At 39.2% G+C, this 25,324-nt stretch overlaps 1 protein-coding gene across 2 annotated transcripts in view; it reads right to left on the reverse strand.

The window, feature by feature from the left end:
- Mcmbp (minichromosome maintenance complex binding protein) overlaps positions 1 to 25,324 on the reverse strand; it is a 44,116-nt gene that overhangs the window by 2,669 nt on the left and 16,123 nt on the right. Inside the window, exons 2-15 of one of the 2 annotated variants that reach the window (XM_005008083.4) lie at positions 23,866 to 23,951; positions 22,824 to 22,964; positions 22,695 to 22,736; positions 21,461 to 21,562; positions 18,982 to 19,129; positions 15,567 to 15,718; positions 13,712 to 13,812; positions 9,357 to 9,529; positions 8,907 to 9,030; positions 6,372 to 6,489; positions 3,579 to 3,744; positions 2,235 to 2,368; positions 1,308 to 1,472; positions 254 to 342 (exon numbers count right to left, since the gene is read on the reverse strand). In XM_005008083.4, the coding sequence (XP_005008140.1) occupies positions 254 to 342; positions 1,308 to 1,472; positions 2,235 to 2,368; positions 3,579 to 3,744; positions 6,372 to 6,489; positions 8,907 to 9,030; positions 9,357 to 9,529; positions 13,712 to 13,812; positions 15,567 to 15,718; positions 18,982 to 19,129; positions 21,461 to 21,562; positions 22,695 to 22,736; positions 22,824 to 22,964; positions 23,866 to 23,951 (1,741 nt within the window). Of the gene's footprint in view, positions 1 to 253; positions 343 to 1,307; positions 1,473 to 2,234; positions 2,369 to 3,578; positions 3,745 to 6,371; positions 6,490 to 8,906; positions 9,031 to 9,350; positions 9,530 to 13,711; positions 13,813 to 15,566; positions 15,719 to 18,981; positions 19,130 to 21,460; positions 21,563 to 22,694; positions 22,737 to 22,823; positions 22,965 to 23,865; positions 23,952 to 25,324 lie in introns of both variants that reach the window. The other variant, XM_005008082.4, reaches the window with a different exon arrangement.

Consider the following 25,324-nt stretch of genomic DNA (forward strand, 5'->3'; position numbering starts at 1 on the left):
TGTGCATCACTACCTGGCTAGAAATACTTTTAAAAAACATACCCAAGTTAGAAGGCAATACTATCTGACAGTTACACATTTAAGATTTCCCCAAGGGAATCTCTGAAGGGCGCAAGTCTGCTTCCCTGTGGTGACCACTGACCAAAGCATTCCTCCTCAGAGAAAAGCTTCTGTTTTTTGAAGTCTGCCTCAGCTACTGCTGCATAAATCTGAAGACTTACAGAAAAAGCAATCAGGAACCAGGACTACTCACCGAGCTACCACAAGCAACTGGTGGAGGTCATCCGCAGTGATGCTCTGGGGGTCGTTCTTGCGCATCTCCACAAAGTCATCTTCAACTGCCTTTATGAAGAGTAAATATATTTTAGGGTTAGGGACTCCTTAAAAACTTCAAATGTACTTATTGCCATTTTCTTATTTTTGGAAGGAGTAAGAAGCACTGAATGTTCCCTGATGTAAAAATGATGGTGTCTGCCTGCCTTGAAGCCAAATGAGACTCATGGGTAAAAGAGAGAGAATATTACATATATGAAAAAGGATACAGATGGTTTTTAAAAAAAATTCTGATTCACTTGAGAAGGTTGTGCAAGTTGTATAATAAATACAATGCCTTCAAACAAGGAAGCAATAGTTTCAGAGAATGAGGATCAGAATCGGCCTTTTCAAAAGCTGGAAATAAACTAAACCCTGCAATCTGGGGAGCATTTATCTGAGGAAACCAGGTGATTCTTGAGAAGAACGTTGAGCTTTATGGCATCGGAATTTGCAGTTCCCAGAACCCACCTCTCCCTGCAGGTCTGGTACAACTTTAAAAAACAGTAGCTCCGGGTCATGGTTCCTTCAATGCCCCATCCCAGGGAACTGTCACCATCCACCACCTGACTTGTGTGGTGACTTCCTGGAGGAACACATGTGCAAGGCTGTCTTTATGTAACTTCACATGGAGGATGCCTGGCTATCATTCAGTGCGCCAACATACAATGTACAATGAGAGTACCACACAGAAGAGGAAGTGAAGAAATTTAGGGCATGGTAGTGCACATGTGTAATCCCAACACTCAGGAGGGTGGAGGAAGAGGCTTTTACACTTAAGGCCAGTGTGGCCCATTTAGGGAGACCCTGTCTAAAAGAAACCAAACAAAAACCAACTCAGCCTACTTCAAGCAAAAGAAGGGAGACTAGACAGAAAAAGAAAGGAAAGATAAAGAACACAAATAGCAAATTCACCTTATTGATAACTACAGAAATGTGAATTGGGTTAAACAGTAATTCAACACAGGGAAATCCTTGATTTATCCTGAAAGTACCTTCGTTATTTCATCAGATATGCTGTAATCCAGGAATCTCAAAAGGGTCAGGTAGATGCGGAATTTGTTCAGCACGGAAGGCAGCACTGTGGAGAGAAGGCTGTTCATGTATTCCTCCATGTTGGGTGGAATTAGCTGGGGTTGTAAGTGGATCTGGCAGTCTGCCTGAAAGGAAAAATAGCATGTAAAATTTTCCAGGCTCCTCCATATGTTTTAAGAAGGATTCATACTCTCAGCTCCTATAGAAATCACTAAATACTATTGGAGGGGTGTCAAGAATCAGTATTCAGTATTTACACTCACTGTAAGTACCACCATAATAGTTACAGCTGGCTTTTTCTTCGTTATTTATGTTTTCTCAATGGTATATAAGCATTTAAAAAGATAAGCAAGCTCTCATAGTTTTCCACAGAAAAGTTACCAATCAGCCATTTCATTCTTAGTCAACAGGTGTTTCTTAACCACAGGTAAATACTATTGTGCAAACCACACACTTTTTAAATGCTTCAGAGTTATTTCTCATCATCCTCAGAACTCCAATAAGACATTCTGATAAACACAGTACTTCACCATAAAGCAAAACCTCACTACTAAGTGATGAGGGATATTTTAGAAGGAACTCAGAATATTTTCACCTGAAACAGGCAGGAAATAGGACAGATGCAGCAAGAATAGTGCTTGGAAGTAAATCAGGCAATTTACACATAGCTTCTACGTTTCATGCCGAGATGTAGAAAGCTCTGCTACCAACAGCTTTGGTAATCATGGGATTTGCTGATACATAGTTCTTGACAGATGTAAGTTTTTACCCCCAAGGCAGGACCAAAATAACTGCCTCCTTGATTATTAATCACCACCAAGAAATAACAAATACATTGCTATCTTTCCCAAATTCATGTCCTTCCATTTAAAAGTGACCCATGGTACCGGGAGGAGTGACCGCCCCTCTGAGGTGATGAGAACATTGATACTGCAGGGGAATTCCATCTGGTGATAGCTGAAGTCATAATCCACCTTCTGCCAGGTTATCAGGTTGCTCAGGGCAGTCACATTATGAACACCTGCAGGAGCAAGACCTTAAGTTTCAGCTACTTGAGTTTAATCACCTACACAGATGGGGTTACTTAACAATGACTACAAGACACAAGGTTCCTAATGCTCATAGAAAGGATATGAGGCACAGAGTGGATCATTATACTAAACTGAATGTCACTAAGCTCAATGTTCCCCAAATCGAATACCTAGTGTTTAATATTCTACCAGGCAAAAATGGGATCTCAGCAAGTAAAACCACTTCCTGGGGGCGAGGTCACAGGGCTGACCTCATGGTGGAACTGTAACTATTTCTGTATGTAGGTGAGGGTACTGAGTTTTGATGATTTTGTACTTACCTCCTTCTCTCTTTACTACTGATCTTATTACCAGCAAATGTCATCTTGTAGTCCGTTCATCTGAGCACTCTGTTTTGTGTGTGTGTGTGCTCTAAGGCATCAACCCAGGACCTCATGCCTGCTGGGCAAGCACTACTGCTGAGCACTCTCTTTCCCCATCCTTTCTAAAAACTTGTTTTTATTTTCAGGCAGGAACTCACTAAGTTGCCCAGTCTGGACTTGAACTTGCAATCCTTTTGCTTATGCCTCTTGAGTAATTGGGAATATAGGAATATGCCCTCATGCCTGGTACTCTATTATGACTTTATAGCATATCTGTAACTGAGGTTATTTCAAATCTGATCTATTAAATGTTTCCCAGAGATGCTCTGAAAAATGTTGGCTTGATTGAATAGTTTTGGGGACTGGATGCAGGGTCTACCAGATGCAAACCAAGCATTCAAGATTGAGTTATATTCCCAGACCCTAAAAAATATTTTTAAAAGCTCACATTTGAAGCCAGTCTGGGCTACATAATTGAAGACTAGTAAAATCTTGTCTCAAAAAAAAGAAAGAAGAAGAAAAAAATCCATGAGGTATAAACGTTCTATTAGATTTTTCTATAGTTTTTCTCTTTTGAGCTAACAGATAATTAAAGGCAAAACTTCCCATGTAAGCCCTTAAATTAGTACTTTCCCCCTGCACTGTTTTCAGAATTCGGTGACGGAAAGCTGGTAAGCACATTTAGTTTACCACATATGCTTTAATCAAGTGCATATGCCAAGACTTTTCCTTAAATATCTGTTGAATTTGTCTTCATCTACAGACATCCTTTTAAAAATTCTTGACAGACCTGACTTTAATAAGGGAAGTCAGAAAGGAGGGACCTCCATGTACACACCTGGGGAGTCCAGCTGTCCCTGCTCCAGCAGGGTCTCGTCAACAACGAGCGAAGTGTTGTTGGGCAACTGGAGGAGCCCGCTGACCAGGCGGTTGGCTGTGTAGTCTTTATGGGGAATGAACTTCAAATGGTTCATGTTCTCTATAGTCATCTGTAGGCGGAAAGACTGCAAGAGATTTTTTAATGAGCAAGGATCTGTTTCTGTTTTAATAAAATACAGAAATTTGAATTAAAACAATGTTTCAGATAAAATGATCTTATAAATATCTATAGGCAGACTGATCTGGTTTCTGGAACTCTTAGAAACAAAAATATTATCTGTATTGTGCATTAGTTTTTCACTCAACGTGCTGCCTTTATTCTCAAATGTCATGTCCAACAGTCTTGAAGAATGATTTTGATTTTGCCAATGTCTACAAATGACAGACAACTGCCCTCTGAGTTTCAGACATCCCGAGGCTGAACTTCCTTAACCAAACATGAGCTAGCAAAACAGAAAACAAAACTTTATCAAGAAAAGCTTGGTATAGTTGTGTATGCCTGTAGTTTTCACTATGCACTAGGCTGAAGCAGGAGGATGGCAAGTTCAAGGTGAACCTGGGCAACTGAGACCCCGCCTGGAAATAAAAAGGACAATAGCTGGGTGTGGTGGCTCATGCCTGTAATTACAGCACTCGGAGGCTGAGGCAAGAGGATCGTTGGGAGTTCGAGACCGGCCTGGGCTACAAAGTGAGCTCATGGCCAGCCTGAACTGCCCAGAGAGACCCTGTCTCAAAAAGACAAAAATAAAATAAAATAAAAAGGGCAAGTGATGTAACTCAGTGACACATGCACAAGGTCTTGGATTCAAACCCTAGTTAGCTCCCTACCATATTTATTCATCATAAACCAGTGTGCAAGTTTCTGAACAAATTGTTGTAGCAAAGAATAGGAGAATACACAGCCATGGCTCGGTGCCGCGGATCTCTAACTGATGGCTCCACTGCACTGGAATCTGCTAAGCTAGCGATGCTGTCTCCACTGCCAAGCCCCTCACCCCGCATGCCCCTTCGCCCTGCTCTAGGCCCTCTGTTCTTCTACCATGTGAGCTATAAAAGAACTGTGTGAGGCAGCAGGAAAGCTTATTCAGGAAAGGGTAAAACAGAACCAAAATTTAGGACTTTTGTACGCTGGCTCAATGATTCTATGAAGATGGTATTGGAGGGGCCAGGGATGTAGCTCAGTGGCACAGCACCTGCCTGGCAAGTGTGAGGCCCTGAGTTCAATTCCCGGTACTGGAAAAAATAATTTCTGTTTAGCCGGGCATGGTGGTGTATGCCTGTAGTCCCAGAACTCAGGAGGCTGAGGCACTGTAAGTTTGAGACCAACCTTGGGTACAAAGTGAGCTCAAGGCCATCCTGAACTGCTTAGTGAGACCCTGTCTCAAAAAGAGGAACAAACTAATGTAGTTGGCGGCCACGCCCTCCAGCCTCATACTGGCAAACACACAGCTCTTCAGCACCTGGTGCTGTTCTCTCCACAGGACAGAGCTTCCTCTAAGCAGCCTCTAGGTGTGGTCCTACTGCTCTATACATGGTTCCTAACCACCACCCCAGCTACCTTCCCAGGCCACGGGCACTAGCAGCTCCTCCTAGTACACTGCTAGTATTCTCTACCTGCATCTCCTGAGGGTTTGCTATTCTGCAGGGCACTTCAATGACCTACCATACAGATTTAGTTCCCAAAAAGCAGTACAGGGCCAAGGGAAATGCTGAGACTCTTTTATGGGGTTTATGGGATAAAAATCACGATTTAATTCAAATTCTCTCATTGTGCAAGACAGACCAATGAATTTTATTACAAAAGAACATGAAAATTTCACTGATAGGCTTTCAGATTCCGTAATTTAAGGACCATTTAAGAAAACACATCAATAAAAACACATATTACAACAGATGTAATGTGGAAACACACATAAAAATCTAGTGGTCTCCTATTAATCTAGATATTAAGAGATTTATAAAAATGTAAAAGAAATGTGAGTTATTACTAATACTTTTGGTTTGGGAAGTTTTTATATAAAAATGTATACATGCAATTATTTCTACTGAATTAGTATAACATTTTCAATTTTAATTTCTAATGTGGGAAATTAAAAAGTAAACTCCACAGCTCTTTGAGTTCTCGAGATTTTGTTCGGAGGGAGAAGTGCTGCTTCTGAAGGGCCTGAGTAGTGCTGGTACTTGGGTGCTCTACAAACCTGACAACTGGATGAGTGGCTAGGCTGGCTCAATTCAGTTTTCAAAGTGAGAGGGGAACAGTGTTGTCAGGCACATGCCTAATCAGAAGCAGTTCCCCTGCTTCCCAAATCCTGCTGTACACAAACACTGCACTCAGACGTCTTGGGAAATAAACACAGCTCAACTTTCCAACCAAGAATTAAAACTGGGGCAATGAAGATAAAGATCTATATTACCTCAGCTAAAAGAATTAGGTTCCTATAACTTAGAGCTTATTCATATTTAAGACTAATGCATACAAAGAATATTATGTCGCACAACTTGGCATTAACAGAGAGTACAATTTTAAAGGAGTTACTCTAATTGTGTTGTTAGCCTCACAAAAATTTTTACTAAGGAATAAAAGTGAAATGTTAGGAGACTGTACATTTTAAACTATGTAATGACAAACATTGTTTTCCTGTAAATGAACGCTATTAAAATCTCAAAGTTAGAACATTTTGATTGAATAAAAAGCAATTAGATGGATTTGCTATACACTCAGGTTTATAATTCCTATTTATATTGATCTTACTGCTGGAACAAGATGTTGAATAATTCGATATAAGTGTTCTGTGAAGGTACTATTCCGTGGGCAACCACTCAGGTTCATGGTAAATTTTCCTAGTGGAAGAACATCTCTTCTTGTATACCTAGGGGGAAGAAAAAAATTAATTAATTAATAAAGGTATTGAAGTGATTACCACAAAATATAAATAAAAATTCCCTTAATATTGCCATTAAAATATAGAATACTCCAAATAGTTATTTTATGTATTACAACAGCAGTTAAAATGATAACCAATGCTGGCCGTGGTGGCACAAGCCTGTAATCCCAGTACTTGGCTGAGGCAAGAGGAACGCCACAAGATCTGAAGACAGTTTGGGCTACAACGTGACTTCAGGTTGAGTATGAAATACATAGTCTCAAAAAATACCCTGTCTCAAAAAAAAAAAAAAAAAAAAAAAAAATCAATGCTTCTCTATAAAGGCTGATCACACACCAGGGATGATTCTGAATGCTTATAGCCTCCTCCCTTTCTTCTTTCCTCCTTCCTTTGCTTCTTTACAGTACTGGGAATCAACCCAGCATCGTGTGCACACCATGCAAACACTGGGCTGCATTCTCAGCCCCTCATTTTCATCACATCTCCAAACACTCCAAACTAGGAAATAACTGTTTTACAGATGAGAAATATGAGGGTTAGAGTTAAGTTCAGGGTAACTATCCCTTATCCAAAATGCAGGTGACCACGAGTGTTTTAGATTTTGGAGTATTTATACACACTTTACTGGCTGCATATCTGAATGCTCCGTAATGTCAGCGCCTGAAGTATTTCTGACTCTGGAGCATTTTGAGTTTTGGGCTTAGGGATGCTCAGCTTGCAACACACTCATCTAGCAACATGAAGCAACAAAGTGAGCATTTGAAAATCAACTATTATGTACTTGCTGTCTCAGATCCCACCTAGTGCAAGATTCATAGGACCAAGATGCTCACTGAAGTGTTATTTATTATAGAGAAAAACTAGGAAAACATAACATGAAGGGACATGGATACAAATGAGACAAATGCACAATGAAATAAAAATGCAGCCACTGAAAAGTTCATGAAGAATTATGGCAAAATATTTTATAGATAATAAATACCCAGAGCAAGATATAGGTATACAGTTGGAATATAGATGCTATCTGTGTAGGTATACTCGGTACACATACACAAACTAAAAAATAAACAAGTACCAAAATGGTAAGTGACATTTACTGCTCAGTGGTGAGATTCAGACCAATGTTATTTTCTTTTTTGTGTTCTTGGATGCAGAACACAATTTCCTGTTGAAATCAGGAAAAAACCACAATGGAGTCAAAAGGTGAGGTGCTAATATCAACATACGAATTAAATGTGCAGATCATTTTGTTGACTTTTTTTAGGAGCAGAGCTTTGTTCTGTATAAACAGAACTCAAAAAACCAAAAGGAGGCTGGGGATGTGGGTCAGTGGTCGAGTGCTTGCCTAGCATGCCCAAGGCCCTGCATGTGATCCCAGCCCCATAGGAAAAGAAGAGATGAGAAGAGGAGGGGGAAGAGAGGGGAGGAAAGGGGAGGGGAGACAAGAGAATAGGAAAAAGGAGGAAAAAGAAGAGGAAGAGAAGAGACAGACAAGATGAACAGGAAGGCTGGAGCTTACATTTTGCTGGTCAGCCAAGTCTTTATGTGACTTTGGCTCTAACATCTAAGGGCACATAATGAAAATGCTAAATGTGAATCTGAAAAAAGGTTAACAAAAGGATTACTTGTGATTTGGTTTAACACATTACCCTGAACCAAACAATTTAATGAAGCCTGAACTGAAACATTAATTACATCAGAAAGTGTCCTGATCTTTTCCAGTTTTTAAGTTTACTGATATCATTTAGATATCTGTACATGATATGTCTTAGTTTCTCTTTCTTCCCATTTTTTTCCTCTTCACTTCTCCTCATTTACAAAACTTTGTTTCCATTTTATCCTCAATTCTTTCTTCTTTCCTTTTGAACAATTTCTTCTTATTCCACAGTATCTATTATACTTTTTTTGGTCTTTTTGAGACATAAAACTCACTATGCAGTTCAGGCTGGCCTTGATCTTACTTTGTAGCCCATGCTGGTCTCTAACTTGCAATTATCCTTCTGCTTCAGCCTCCCCAGTGCTAGGATTGTAGGTGCACCATCAGCCCAACTTTAATTACACATTTTGGTTCCTATTTGCACTTTCAGTTTCTCACACTAAACAGGTAACATGGTATTTACATATATGTGTCCAACTTATTTCACTTAGGAGTGTGGTCTCAGAGTCCATCCATTTAGCTATAAATGTCTCAAGTTTATCCTTCTCTTTGCCCCAGTATCTTTGTCTCTGCCTCCACTGTATAAAAAAGCCACATCTTTTTGTTCCATCCATCAGCTGGTGGGCATTCAGGCTGTTTCCAAAACTCAGTTATTACAAACTGTGCTGCTATAAACCTGGGTGCACATTTAGTTCTGTACCACATCCAGCTCCCCAAATCCCCACCAGAGACAGACAGGACTTACACTGTAGAGATGAGATGTAATATAAGATATTCGGCAGCCAAACTGTCTCCCAAAAGAGCGTGAGTGAGGAACCCCAGCAGTTCTGCTCTGACTGGAGACAATTCGGACATGAAACTTGACACAACTGTAGGAGGAAGGAAGACAGGTTCAAAATACACACACTAGCTCCTGCCAAATGTCTCAGTGCAAAGCCACCTTGGTGAAAGAAAACACTTTGATTCACTAGATGGCTAATGTGAACTTAAATACTGACCGACAGTTATGCCAACCTTAAAACTAAGGCAGTTTTCTACCCTTTCTCTTTTGTCTTATTTCAATTAAGAGAAGAAAATGGGGCAAAGCAATACACCACTGAGGACGAACAAGGACCTCTCAATTCTACTAAAGCTCAAGTCACAGCAGCTCTGGACAGAGATGGAGGGTTCGCCAGGCTTCAACACTTACACTTACAGGTTCTGCTCTCCTCTTTGTTAAGGCAGGCGGGTAACAGTGGATTGATGTGCTGCAACTTCTGGGCCAAAACCACATGAATTCTTGGCACTAACGAGGCAGGAGGACTGTGCACCCTCTGCTCCTCTACTGTGTCTGTGCACTCCATGGGGTCCAGCAGTGCTGAGGCATCCCTGCAGAGACCGGACTCCAGGTTAGAGACACTGACTGCAGATGTGTAAAAACAATGTGCATCTCTGAAGCCAAGTTAGAATCCAAGCCAGCAACACTTCCACCTGCACATCTCCTTAAAGAACAGAAAGTGGCTCCTCATTCTATGATGTTTCACCATCACACGGATTTTAGGACAGTTTGGTCACAGTACAACGAATGGATTTCTTCCATTTTTCAAGTTCAACAGTATTTTTCACTCAGCATGCTGTCATTGCCACAAATGGGGTAACAGATGTCACTCAAGATTTTAAAATGCAAATACTTGTTCAATTTTCAGTTAAGATAGCAAATGTCTCCCAGCACCTTCCAAAACTTGGGTTTTCTCCAAAGCCAGCCAGTATCTATTATTTTACATATGAAGAGTCAATCGCCTCTACCTAATTCTCTTTCTTGAATTTTATTCTTACATGAAATCTGCCTCGAATAGTAAGAAAAAGCACGAAAACAATGTGGGTTCTTCAGATTTGCTGAATAAATTTACATGATAGGTTTATTGAGTGACTGAAAGAGATGGGTAAAATGTTTGAAAATATTCAGCTTTACCTAGTATGGATTGGATAATGCAGTGTTCAACATATCCCGTATAAATATTCATTAAACCCTTACAACTACTCCTCTTTATAATGAGGAAAGCACTAACAAGGCCAAATCAGAATTCCAAGAGCCTGCCCCACCCCTCTGCACACCTCACCTCTAAATTAAGCAGTATTGGCTTAGTAACTAAGGAGGAATGTCAGCATAACCAGAATTAGCCAAGACCAGAAATTGTAAGTACTGTTACTCAGAGATTGTTAAGTTTATTTAAACTTGTTTAAAATTTGTTTTGGACAGATTGTTTAAATGTGGAAAACTGCACGTTTTTCCTGTGCAGAAACCAGGATGAACACTTGGCATTCAACAAGCTAAGGCTCCCTTTGTGGGGGGCAGGTACTTCCACAAGTACGTGCCAAAGCACTTACTCCCTTCGGCAACCTCAAAAGAAGAAAACTTAACGTAGGTTATTAAACAAAAACATAAAAGAATACAGACACTATGCTATTTTTTATAGAAGAAAAATGGAAAATAAAATACAGACACATCTAATTATTTTTGCAAAAGAGTTCAGGCAGGATAAACCAGTTCTCTAGGGCAGCGGGGTGCGACCAGGCAAGCAGGGATGAGTTTGAGAGCTGTGGCCCTCCTGAGTCTTTTCTGTGTAGCTTTCATTTGTCAACAATGTTAATATTTCCTCTTTCTTTAAATCAAAATTATACATGTGATGAAAAAAAAAAAACCAAAAAAACGTTGAAGTAAAATAATCAGGTACAAATAAATCAATGTGAAAGCAATGATAGAATCATATTAAAGGCAAAGAAAAGTTACCTAAGTATCTCTGCAATATAGAATTCTGACTATAGAGTGTTCTTCTAAAAAAAAACACTGAACTGTAACTGTTTTGTAGTATGTGTTACTAATTCTTGAGTTCTCTAGTGTACTGTGGAACTGAGCACACAACAGATTGAGGATAATGGAAATCAAATCCTTTTCTGCATAAAAGGGAGATCAATAGGGGAAGAACAGCTAGATGACCACCTGGGCTGCAGAACTGCTCAGAAACAGTATGAACTCGTGTACACAAATGGGTGCCACAGTTTGGATCCAAAGTAGCCTCATGTGCTCAAGGACTGATCCCTAGCTGGTGCTGTGGGAAGGTGGTAGAAACTTATAGAGCAGGTCATGGGAGGGTAGTCTTCAGTTCGCTGGGGTGCATGCTCAAAGGAGACCTCATCGCTGCACCCTGTGATGCTCAAGCTTTCGCTCCTCCAGGTGCTCCCTACTGTAATGTGTTATGAGCCCAGAATAACAAGGCCAGAGAACCAGGACTGAAACGTCCCAAATTATGAACCAAAATAAATCTTTTCTCTTTATAAACTCATATAGGTTGATAACATACTTTTATAAACTTATAACAGTATTTTTGCAGCTGGGCATGGTGATGCACACCTGTAATCCCAGCACTTAGGAGGTTGGGGCAGGAGGATTGCTGTGAGTTTGAGACAAGCCTGGCTACAAAATGAGCTCAAGGCCAGCGTGAACTGCATAGTGTCTCAAAAACACAAAAACAAGCAAATAAAAACCCCTATTTTTGCAAAAGAGAAATAGAAAGAATAAACTTATAAAACTTAAGTTTTATAAATTATAAACTTCTTGTAAGTAGATTATCTCAGGTTTTGTTACAACAGAAAGCTGACTAATACAATAGTCTGGCCACTAAAAAGGCTGAGAAGAAAAGTTTACCCTGTATCAAAACCTACACTAGGCCAGGTGTGGCAGCATATGCCTGTAATCTGAGCACTGGGGAATCTGAGGCAGTTCAAGGTTTCATTACATAGAGAGACCTTTGTCTCAGAGACAGCTTCTTTATGTAATTCAAGTTGGCCTTGAACTCAAAGCAATTCTCTTGTGTCAGCCTTCCAAATGCTGGAATTATAGGCATGCGCCACCACAGCTGGCTGATCTTGATTTTAAATGTAGTTCCTCAAGAAAAGAAAGGTCCTTGAGAAGCTGGCTGGTACTCAGGCTGGAGCATGCAAAGTGTTTAACACAACTTAATGCTTCAGAAAATAAATGTTAAAAAATGATAAGGTCCACAGGCACAGTGGCATCCTCTGGGAGGTTCAGGCAGGAAGACTGCAAGTTCCAGCCCAGCTTGGGCACCTTAGCAAATTGATACGATCCTGTATCAAAATAAAAACGAGCTAGGGATATAGCTTAGTATGAAGGTCCTAGGTTCAATCTCCAGTACCAAAAAAATTAAAGGAAGGGATAAGGTCATTCTAAACAAAACCCCAGAGTGACTCCCACTAGATAAATCTGGGAAAATCTGAGTCTCAAAAAAATGATACTATCATTTAATAATAAACGAATTCCCCCATCTATACTGGTAATAATTCTTTGACTAAATAGAAAAAAAATCTCTTATATTGAATGCCTAAAAAATGCAGAAGTGACAATGATTGGGTTTACAACTAAGTCAAGTCAGAATTGTCAATGGATGCAAACTAAATCAGTGCAAGTTTATCAAGAAACCGGATATTTACATAGTCTTAAGTTATTGTAAAAAAAAAAAAAAGCTATTCTCAGGCTGGGGATTTAGCTCAGTGGCATAAGTGCCTGCCTGGCAAGCACGAGGTTGTGAGTTCGATCCCCAGTATCGCAAAAAAAAAAAAAAAAAAAGGCTATTCTCTGTTACTTGTTAATGACAAAGTGAAAAATCATAACTGTATAGGAAAGAAAGCTACGTAGCACCAGTAATAATAAGACAAACTGCTATGTGTCCCCTGTTACAGTGCACTAAGAATGACACTCTCGTCTGCAGTTTCCTGTCAAAAGTAGTAGTCTGCTAAATAACTGGCCTGGCTGGGCATGATGAAGTACACCTATAATTCCAACACTTGGGAGGCTAAGGCAGGAGGCCAGCCTGGGTTATATACTGAGTTCAAGGCCAGACTACACTACATAGCAAGACTTTGTCTCAAAATAAACAACACACACACATCCCACAACCCCACCAAAGGCCTCTGCTCTTTGCTCTGAGAAAATGGCTACCTACAAACCAGGAGTGAACCCTCATTAAATAGCTGATATTGGCCTTTCCAGCTTCCATACTGATAAAAGTTTTTGTAGTATATGTAAGACACAAAAAAAACCCCCCAAAAATTGTCAAAGCCACGCAGGACAATAAAAGGTTGCTAACCGTTTAAGGTTAATGTAATCAGCCATTCTATGGATCCTGGACCAAGAGGGAGGCTGCAGATGGAGAGGGATGGTGAACTCAAGTATGGACTGCGGAGTAGACTTATGTATTCATGGCAAAATTTCCTAATTTTGATCCCTATACTCAGGTAACGTATGAAGTCTTTGTTCTCAGGAAATACTGACTCAAGAATTTAGAGGTAAAGGGTTTAATGTATGCAGTTTACTCTCCAGGGTCTCAAAAAAAAAAAGCACATGTGAGTGGCAAAGTATATGGGGCACAAGTGCTGACAACTGGTAAATCTTAGTACGGAGGGAAACAACACTCATAGTGTCTAACACTCGTCTGCAAGTATGAAATTATAGCAAAAAAGTAAACAAGACAAAAAAAGAGTAGATGGACTCACCTCTCATCATTATTCAGTATACTTAGTACAGGATCCACAGACAATATGCCATATAACTCAAGAACATCATTTACTTTGAAACAATCCCAGTCTTCATAGACCTAACAAGTAACCACATGAAATCACATGAGTACTACATGAAAAAAGCATTTAGGTTAAATAAATGGACCTTAAAGTAACTCCCTTATTTCATAAACTGACACTGGGAGAGAGAAGGCACCTACCTAAAGTTGTTCTGCTAGTGAGCAAGTAGGGTAAAAACCAAAACACAGATCAGGACTCCCAGATCAACACCTATTTCCCATATACCACACTACTTAAAAACAGTAAGGGCTTTTGCCAAAGGCTGGTAGTGACAATTTAGAAACATGCATTACTTCAAAATCTATCAACCACACTGAGAAGGAAAACAAAAACATAATAAGCCAAGGTGATTAATTTTAAACTTACAAATTATTTAACATCAGGGTTTAACACAAAATTTACAATGGCCACAACCCTTTTCATATTAAACAAACTTTTAGGGCCAGGGATATAGCTCAGTACTACAGTGCCTGCCTGGCAATCATGAGGTCCTGAGTACAATTTCTGGTACCAAACAAAACAAAATAACTGCTAAAGATATTGCTCAGTGGCACAGAGCCTGCCTGGCAAGGTGAGGAACTGAGTTTGATTTCTGGTACAAAAAAAAAAAAAAAATTAAGAGACACTTTATTGTTCAGATGCATTTGACTGTCAAAGCCTCTTCCTGGTGAGAACTGATGGGAAGATCACAGAGAAAAAAGTACAAAGTTTAAACTAAACTCTTGGCCATCATTTCTGAACCTCCTATCACTTACTGACTTATGAGCATCAATAAAACCAAAAACCCCCCAAAAAAGTAAGAATAAGATAGAATAATAAACTTTCAACAACTTCCTTCTTGTCTTTTAAGTTTAAATGAGTTAACTATTATTACTACTACTATCATTATTAGTATTTGCAGTACTGGGAATTGAACCCAGAGCCTTTTTACTAGGCTCCAACCCCAGCCCTTTTGTGTTATTTTACTTTGAGAGAAAGTCTTGCCAAGTTGCTAATTTTCCTTGGCTGGGTAAACCTCCTGCCTCAATCTCCCCTGGAATTACAGACAGGTATTACCATACCTGGTTTGAGAAAGTTGTGATGAGGCAAGGAAAAATGGCAAAAACAGACATCATAAAATTACAAATGATATAGGAAGGAGGTAGACATGAATTAAAACAATTGTCCCATTTCCACATTTGATAGATTCTTTGATTCTTTAACAAAGTTACAACAGCCAGAATAAGGACTCTCTAAAGACTTGGAACTTATAAATGTGGTACTTTTCATGCAAAAAAAAAAAGTTTGCAGGCATGATGGGGAAATTATCCTGAATTATCTAGGTGGTCCCAGTGTAATCACACAGGTCTACAGAAAGGGGAACTTTTCTTGGCTACAGTCAGGTAGAGATGTCACTATAAAAATGGTCAAACAGATGCAATGTGGCTGGACTAAAAAACTGGGAAGGGCCAAGTCAAGGAATGTGGCTAGCTTTAGAAGCTGAACAAGGCAGGAATAAAAATCAACAGAAAAATCCCAGATTCTCCTCTAGAACCACCAGTCAAGAATGAAACCTTCTTGACAAGTTGATTTTACTCCAGAGACCCACATTGTATTCCTAACCCAGAGCCTATGAAATAGAATTTTTGTTGCTGCATGTCTCTAAATTTGTACTGATTACTGACAGCATCCACCCACCCCCAAAGATACAAATGCTGAGTTCTCCATGTCAGTTCCCTAGACAGGTAACATACCTATCCATGTCAGGGACAAAAAGGTTTTATTATATTACCTTCACAAGGCAGGCTGGGCCCTTCTCGCCAGGCAATGGAAAATTCAGATCAAAAGGAGAAGAGAGGTTTAGGGAGTTCAGCTGCTGCCCTGTGGAAGCTTCGGTTTCTAAACGCTTGGGCTCTCCACACCACTGAAGACCACTGACACTCCCTAAATCCAAAGGACAGCATTGTACTGAGTCATTTCTAAGACATCAGGAAGAAAAAATAACATTCCAGAAGTATTTCTCAAGTTTGATAGAACTGATGTTTCAGAGTTTGAAAATATCACAGTTACAACTCTAACATACTAACAAAGGCCTGCGATCTTCAGAAAAGCAAAGATAAGCATGAATCAGAAATTTTAATTCTTTTCCTATTACAAAATACCCACAAATTACTATCAAGTTCCTATAAATATTTTAAAATGTAAATATTCAACATGGTTACTTCAGTATCTCTGACTGAAAAAACTACTTAATACAATAGTATTAAGTAGTAGGATATTCTTTTTTTATACACATTAGGCAGAGCCAGACACCAATCAAGTCATCTAAAAAACATTTATTAATATCCATTATCTACCAAGTATCAGCCAAATTAATAGGAACATACAGATCATTAAAAAGATAGCCCTTCATCCTGTAGCAGTTCCAATTTAGGGCTGATAGCTACTTAAAATAAAAATGTGGTCTATTGTATACTATTCAGCAGTAAAAAGAAAATAATTATTGACACATACAACTATTTGGGTGGATCTCAAGTGAATCATGCTGATTAGAAAAAGCCAGCCCCGAAAGTTTATTAATGTACAATTCCTTTTATATATATTCTTGAAATTACAACACTGAGATTCCATCTCCAAAAAGAATGACTATTATCAAGAAATCAACCAATTTTTGGGGAAAAAGGAACCATTCTCCACTACTGGTCGAGAACCACTGTGGAAATCAGTGTGGAAGTTCCTCAAAAAACTAAAACCAGAAGTTCCATTTGACCCAGCTATTCCCCTTCTTTGTATCTTCCTCAAGAATTAAAGCCATCATGCATGGTGATATATGCACACCCATGTTTAGAGTGGCATAGTCTGTAGTAGATAAGTCTTGGAAACAGTCCATATACCCATCAACAGATGAATGAATAAAGAGGTTTTTTTTTTTTATTTTTTTTTTTAACATAATGGAGTCCTACTCAATCACAAAGAAGGATAAGCTTGCGAGACATTTCAAGCTAAATGGATGCACCTGGAGACCACACTCTTAAGTGGAATAATCAGACACTCATATGTAAACAGCACAAGGTTTCTCTGGTGTGAGAAACCAAAAAGTATAAGGACTAAAATGTGCAACAGATACTGGGAAATGGTAAGAAAATTTTCAGATGTCAAAGAAACTTGGGAATTGGTGAAGGAAAGGAATGTAATATTACATTTGGTTATAAGAAGTACTACAGAAGCCAGGCTAAGGTAGAAGGATCACTGTGAGTTGCAGGTCAGCCTGGGCTACAAAGTGAGTTCAAGGCCAGCCTGAATTGCACAGAGAAATCCTGTCTCAGAAAGACAAAAATTTAAAGAAAAAAAATAGGGCAAGAACTAGAGCTAGGTATGGTGGTGCATGCCTGTAATCCCAGCATTCAGGAGGCCGAGGCAGGAGGGTGGCCCCAAGCCTCAGCCTAGCCTGGATATATAATGAATTCAAGGCCAGCCTGGAACACATAGTGAGATCCTGCTTCAAATCTCCATCCCTCAAAACCCCTAAACATGGTGGGGAAACAAGAAATATAAAGAACCATCAATTACTTAAATGGTAATAGAATCACATTTCTTGGACTCAAATACATTATCATTTACTGTTACAGTACATTATTCATTTAAAGTTTGGGGATGAAGAAAAATAATACTTACGTATTTGTATATATTCACTTTTTTTTTTGGAGCTGGGATTGAACTCACAATCTCACGCTTGCCAAGCAGGCACGCACGATGCTGAGCTAAATCCCCAGCCTCTATAAACTCATTTTGTAAAACATTCAAGTCATTTAAATGGGCCTTCATGTTAAGGAAATTTGGTAATGTGAGTTCATAAAGTAGAATAATATTTCAATGAAATTCACTAGTCTGTTTATCACTGATTCTTCAATTTTCTCTTCTAATCCAGCCTTGCAAATACTGACTCATCATCAGACTGATTTGTTTTACTTCTTCCCTAATTTTCCCTTATTAAAGGGCAGTGACCAGCATGCAAAAAGGCAAATGACACTTCTCAACCTGTCATATCAAAGAGATGCACTGCTCAGAAAAGCCATGCCTGAAAACAGCAATGACATGCACCAAGTCTGAAGTCTCATGTTCTTAGAAAATGTTAACTTTTGGTCTCTGTCTTTTAATTAGAATTGGCTGTTTTTCTTTGTTTTTTGAGATAGGGTATCGATCTGTAGTTCAGGCTGGCCTTGAGCTCACTATGTAGCCCAAGTGGCCTCAAACTCACAGCAATCTTCCTGCCTCAGCCTCCCAAGTGCTGGGATTACAGGCATGAGCCACTATACCTAGTTCAGAATTGCTGTATTTTAAGCAGGTTTTTTTTTGTCTTTTTCCTTTTTATCAGTACCAGGGATCGAACCCACGACTGCCTGCTTGCAAGGCAGGTGCTTATGCCGCTGAGCTAAATCCCCAGCCCCTTTAAGCAGGTTTTAAGAAATAAGCCACCAAAAATTCATCTAGTGTGTCACAATATTGTTTTTGATATTTTTAGTCAATTTTGAATTAAGTGAAAGCACTCACTTCAAAAAAGAAAATAAGAAAGGGTATTTTCAAATATAAGTAAATCATTTTTAAGATAGAATACTATGCTCTCATATTACTTGAGATAAAAATAAATATGAAGATAGAAAAGGCCTTTTCTGATCACCTGAGAAACTAAAATTGTACATTAGAGCTGCTACTTCTTGATAAGTGATGCCTAAATGCTCAGTTATGAAGTATACTTTGACCAAAGAGTACTGTAAAACCTCCAAAACCACTATCTACCATCTCTGTGTATGGTGCTGAGGGTTAAACCCAGGGCCTAGCACTTGCTACGAAAGCACTTTACCGCTAGTTACATTCCCAAACTTCAAACTGTCCACAATTTTGATAAACTGGAGGGCTGCTACATCATTACCAGCTCCTAAATCTAGAAAACTAACTGTATTTGTATCTACAGCTATATAGATAGATATATTGATAGTTTTTTTTTTTGGAGACAGGGGCTTGCTTTGTGGTCCAGGCTTATCTTGAACTTGCAGTGATCATCCTGTCTCAGCCTCCCAGGCACTAGGATTACAGGCATGCATCACTATGCCAGGCTTTTAGAACCCTATTCTATAGCAATTAATTCTATAAACAAACTCACTATACAGCAAGATGGAGACACCTACAGGAAGCTTGCTGGTACATACCGCCTGCTTGTCTGGCACTTGTGTGCTGGTCTTTCTGTTTATGGGGCTGGAGGTCCATATCTTCATCATCTTCGTAACTCCTCTTGTGACGACTGGGAGTGTAGGATGTTGAGGGACTGACTCGAGCTTGGTTGGCATTAACATAGGCGTTAAATAAAAGGTTAAGGAAAAAGCTACCATGAGATGAAGAATATCCTAAATTATGCTAATTATTACTAATACAAGATTACTAGTTTGGTAATTATTAAAAATAAAAGTATTTTTACAGGAGACCAGATTTCCAGTTTTGGTTATAAAAAGTAACAGGCACTGGACTACATGGAGCAGACGGTTACATCAGTGGATGAGGAGATGCACCAAGTCAAGTCTACATCCTCCCAACCCTCCAGGAGAAGCTTTTCCCAAACCGCAGCAACTCATTTTTGTTGGGGGAGAAAATACAGCACACAGTTGAGGGTTTCTAAAGAAACTACAATTTGCAAAAAATTAAAAGGCAGATGAAGACAGAAGACGGAGAAATCTGTACAGCTTCCCTCTGTATTTCTGGCCAAATGCTTCCCTGAGGCTTACCAGAGAACAGCTGCTGTTGAGCCAAGAATCAAATGAAGCAGCTGGAAGCACACACCAGGACCTTGCTGAATACCCAGGCATCTAGGTAAGGTCTCCACTAGCATGTTTCATAAGAACTGTCTTACACAGCAAGGGATAACTACTCCAAACCTACCTCAACAAATCCCCAAACCATGACTTCATGAAATCAAAGGCTCTAGTAAATTACCTAGCAGAAACAAATGCAACATTCTTCTTTGGAGTAGGGGTCTCCCATGCTGCCTAAGCTGGTCTCCAACTCCTGGATTGTAGTCAATCTGCTGACTTTAGTCTCCCAGATAGCTAGGATTACAGGCATGTAACATTCTTTTTTGTTGTTGTTGTTTTGTTTTTATTTTTCTGACACAGGGTCTCACTTTCCAGTTGCAGGTTAGTCTCGAACTCACGGTGACCCTCTTGCCTCATCTTCCTGAGTGCTGGGAGTACATTCTTAGTTATGTGAAGCAAGAAAGATTAAAAACTCAGATGAACTGGACATGACAATTAGCAGAACACAAAAACACATAATTCACAACTTCAAGAGAAAAGATACAGTGAGTAAACAAATAGGAAAATTAGCAGAGAAATACCAACAATGAGAAAACCAAATAAAAATCTTAATCTGAAAATATCTGAAATGAAAAACTAAATGGGGTTGAAGGCAAAGTGGAGTTAACAGAAAAAGCCAGTGAACTTGAACACATGCTAGAAGCCAAAGAGAACTATGAAAAGTAACCAAAGGAAACCAAAGGCCTTAGTTAGACGGGAGAAATGGAAATGATGGCTAGCCTTTTATCAAAAAATCACAGCAAGCCAGAACAGTGAGTGGTGCATACCTATAATGCCAGCATTCAGAGGGGTGAGGCAAGAAGACTTCTGTAAATTTGAGGCTGGCCTGGGCTACACAGTGAATTCAAGGCCTTCTAAACTACATAATGAGACTTATCTCAAAAACCCAGAAGCAACACTGGGAAGGAGACTGGGTGTTGTGGTACACACCCATAATCCCAGCATTTGGGAAGCTGAGACAGGTGGACTGCTATAAGGTCCAGGCCATGCTACACCGTGAGTTTAAGGTCAGTCAAAACCAGAAGCAAAGAGGCTGGGGATTTAGCTCAATGGCATATGCAACTGCTTAGCAAGTGCAAGGGCATGAGTTCGATCCCAGGTACCAAAAACAAAACAACAAAAACAAATAACAAAAAACAACAAACTCGAAGCAAGATTGTGCTACAAAAAAATAGGGGGGAAAAAAAAACCCTACCAAACCAACCAGTCAAAGCCCCTCACAACTCTGCATTTCAGCATATGCAAGCCATGACTAACAAATTATAAAACAAAAAATAAAGATATATTATTTCCACAGTCTTCCTCTCAAAAGAACCACATACTATTTTCCTTAAGAAAAATAATTCTAATTTGAAGCTATTTTAAACTAATTATCATGGTACTCAAAATCTCTCCACATCTTTTATCTGACTGACTGACTGTGGTACTTAGACTGAACCCAAGGCCTCACACCGAGCTACATCCCCATCTTTTATTTTTTGAGATAGGGTCTCACTGAGTTATCCAGGCTGGCATCATATTTTTCCTGCCTCAGCTTTATGAGTTGCTGAGATTACAGGCATCTACCACCACACATGGGTAATTCAACTTTTTTCACAGTGCTTAAACTGTAAGAATATACCAGAATTTTAGCATTTCTCAATGAAGACTTACGTTGGTTTGCATTTTATTAAAGTGGAGCTTTGTAAGTGAAGAGTAATCTTATTTTTCCAGTTTGCTTTATTATCAGTCTAGCAAGACAACTAGAAACTTGAAATCTGAATTCTTTTCCATTAAAACAACAATTAGGAACGATTCAACACTTGTTTCAGATAAAGGATATTTCTTTTACCCATGTAGATTCTCCAGGCACTGGAACACAGTAGAAAGTCTGTCTTTCCAAAGTGGTAGATCGTGGAGAGTTTAAATCAAGTTCTTGTTGAGGCTGTGATACACACAAATATATTTTTAAAAATTAAGAAAAACAAAGATTTTTAAAATTACCAAATATATTTACAAAACCATAGTATATGTTACCTCAAAAGTTAATTAACAAGCAACTACTTCCTATCATTTTTAAAGAAACTAAAAAATAATTTCAAGTACAATAATCAAAACTTTAACTCCTTGAAATCCATAGTATTCCAGGTTACAAACTGAAAAAACAATTAGGGGCAGGGGTAATATTGGCCATTGGACCTTTCCACTGAGCTTCACTTCTGGCCCTTTATTTTGAGACAGGTGGCTAGAACTTGCAATCTTCCTAACCCAGTCTCTCACAGTGCTTTGAATCCTTTTCAGTTTTTTTCAAAGACAAAGCTGAAGCTCAGGATTCCGTCTTCAGCACCACAAAACACAAAGCCTATGGTAATCCCATCATTTCTTTCATAGAAAACTCCCAGAACCAGCCTATGACACAGGAATTGAATACTCATCAACTGTTAGCTCTGAGATGAGATTTAAATTCTGACATCACTCCCCGGGACAGGTATATTCTCTATTCCAAACATACTTAGGCCTAAGAAGTAAAAAAGACCCAAGAGGCAGCAAGTTTGAGAATGAGATAACATACTCATGTTTTGGTTTGCTTCTCTCTTTTTAGTCTCTTTAGCAACATACAGACCCTTTCTGCACATGACCCTTTAGGCAGTGTTACAGATGGACGGCATTACCTAACTTTTAGCCCATTTCCAGACGTCAAGATCACTGAGCTATTACACTTGTCACACACTGGGAAAAAACTACATGTATTAGTCTAATAGGTTGGCAAAGAGAATCCGGTAAATCATTCATTTTCATTTAAAAACAATTTACATATATTTTAAAAATAAGTACACAGATACCGATAAAAGAAGGGAATTGTGTTATTTACAATGTTGTATTTTCTGAGATACCTTTAAGAGATAAAACATATTTAAAAAATCACATCAAAAAAATAATATCAAATAATGAAATTTTGGACATGATACATTAGAACCTGTTATTCCAAGATAAACTGAAGTAAAACCAAAAGAATAAACTCTCCACTGAGGAAAAAAATTCTTACTGAAGATGTTTTGTATCTTAAAGATACATACCCCACACTCTGCTATATCTCGGTATTTTCCAAAATGAAGAACCTATCATCCAAAACAAAAGACAACAATTATATCAACATTTAACACAAAATTACAAGCAGAAAGTTTCACTAAAAAGGCAATACATACACGGGCTTTTGTGTTTTGGTTAACTGTTTCATAAACTCCCATGTAAAACTCAGGGTCAAACATATCCTGAATCATGCAACGAAACTTCACAAAGCTGTTAGGTTTCAAATAATGAAGGGGAACTTCGTTCAGTGATGGTACCTTAAAAGAAAACAATCAAGTAAGTCAACAAAATATCCTGTCTATAAAACATCCAGCATACATACCTATATAGGCGACATATCTGGATACAAATGCCTTTTCCCCCTTCCTTAAGTGTGCATGCACGCGCGCGCGCGCTCACACACACACACACACACACGCCCTATCAAGAAGCCAAATGACCTGAACATCCAATACAACATAACTGCTGGACAAAAGAAGTTTGAATTCTTCCAAGTTGCTGTGAAAAACCTGGACCAAAGGGGCTGGGGATTTAGCTCAGCGGCATAAGCACCTGCCTTGCAAGTAGGCGGTGGTGAGTTCGATCCCCGCTACCGATAAAAATGAAAATGAAAAAGACAAAAAAACAAAAAAACAAAACAAAAAAAAACCCTGGACCAAAGGTACAATGTAGGATGTTTTTTCTTCCTAACATTTCAGTTAGCAGACAAACATTTACTTGCCAATTCTTTTTAAATGAAGGTAATAGAACCAACGGCAATAGATGCTTTTTGTCCCAGAAAGTTACAGTCAGTTACTGCCATCTAGAGGTACAATACAGAAACATTCAGTTGCCTGCCAAAGAAATTACAATCTTTTTAACACTACATACAAATTTAGGGCAAATGTAGATAGTAATCTACATTTTTATTGTTGTTTTTCTGAGACAGGGTTTTACTGTGTAGTTGAGTCTGGCCTTGAACTCACTATGTAGCCCCAGACTGCCCTCAAACTCACAGCGATCCTCCTGGCACAGCCTCCCGAGTACTGGGATTACAAGTGTGCCCTCCACCCTATGCCCAGCCGGCTATGCATTTTTACATTATATATGGGTTACTACTGCATTCAAAGGGACTGCAGCTTGCTCAACTCTCTCCTTCTAAAATACCAGTAAGCTTACCCATTTAGGAGCATTATTTTCCTTCAGCTTTTCCTTAAAATATTCAATAACTTTCTTCTCCCAGTCAGGATTGACTCCATTTTGGGCTGAAAGAGAAACGTAGTTTTCAGAGCTCAAGATACATATGTAATAACAGACCACGTTCAGGTAAATCACACCTTTGCTTACTCAGTTAAAGTGGAACCCACATTTGCTAAAGGTGCATAGTTTAGAGTCGGCTGCACTTACAAAGTTCTTAAGAAGCCTGCCCTGTGCAGAGATGGGTACTGTAAATCAGCAGGGCACTGAGCTACTGCACACCTAAGCTAACAGCCTCACTGCCAACACCTACACACTAGAGTGAGGCTCACCCAACCCAAGCAGCACAGGCTGCCCTGTGTAAAGCCCAGTCTTCAAGATATATTAAAAAATGTATAACTACCCTGAAATGAGGACCAGAGGACTCTTTGTTTTTGTAACTTTTCACTTGGGAATAAATTACAAAATTGTATGTTTACCTGAGTAGTACAACACTACCTGTATCATTGCCTTTTTTTCCTGACCCATGAAGTTGCACACATCATATATTCTTACTTCTAAATATTTCAGTGTGTGGGTCCTAAGAAGGTTTTTTACAGTATAACCACAGTTTTGTTATCAGGCTCAGGAAATTAAAAATCACCTGGAGTTCCTGACTCTGTTCCTCCTCAAGTAAAAAGCGCTTGGAAATCTTGCTAAATGTGGTGTTACCAGGATAATTTTTAACGAATTAGCTCCATAACAAGCATAAACAGAATTCCTTTATTTCACTTTTCTGTAGCTTCTGTGTGATAAATACGAATGGCGAGAATTAAAGGAAACAATACTAAGTACAGTATAGGGAAAATATGTAGCTCAGCAAAGCTGGTGCCCATTCTTTCCCTTCTTCAGTCACAGTACTGTGGCCTGAGCTGAAGGCTCTTGCTGACTTGCGTCCTCAGGCATGCATACCTGTGTGTGGTACAGAAGATTGAACCCAAGGTTTTGTCTGGAACTATTTTGCCAGTCATGCCTCATGAGGTTTTTTTTGAGACAGGCTCTCACCAAGTTGCCCCAGGATGACCCTGAACTATCTACATATATAGCTGAACAATTTATCCATTCATCTGCTGAAGAACATTTATAGTCTCCAGAGATGGCACAGTTGAGAGTCTGATTAAATGTAATTTTTTGTTTGTTTTTTTCAGACAGGGTCTTGCTATGTAGCCAGGTTGGCCTCAACTCATGGCAACACTCCTGCCTCAGCCCCTTGGGTGCTGAGATTACAGGTGTGCATCACTATGCCCAGCATGTGGTTAGGTGTAATATTAATTCTACCTGTTTTCCAGAGTGGTTCCACCATTCTGAACTTTTTTGGTATCTGAGATGGAACTCATGACCTTTCGCTTGCCAGGCAGGTGCTTATGCTATTGAGCTACACCCCCAGCCCTATTATTCTGAA

Source organism: Cavia porcellus, unplaced genomic scaffold, assembly GCF_034190915.1.
Source record: "Cavia porcellus strain 051 isolate PalLab524CR breed Dunkin Hartley unplaced genomic scaffold, mCavPor4.1 scaffold_2, whole genome shotgun sequence".
Classification (NCBI taxonomy): domain Eukaryota; kingdom Metazoa; phylum Chordata; class Mammalia; order Rodentia; family Caviidae; genus Cavia; species Cavia porcellus.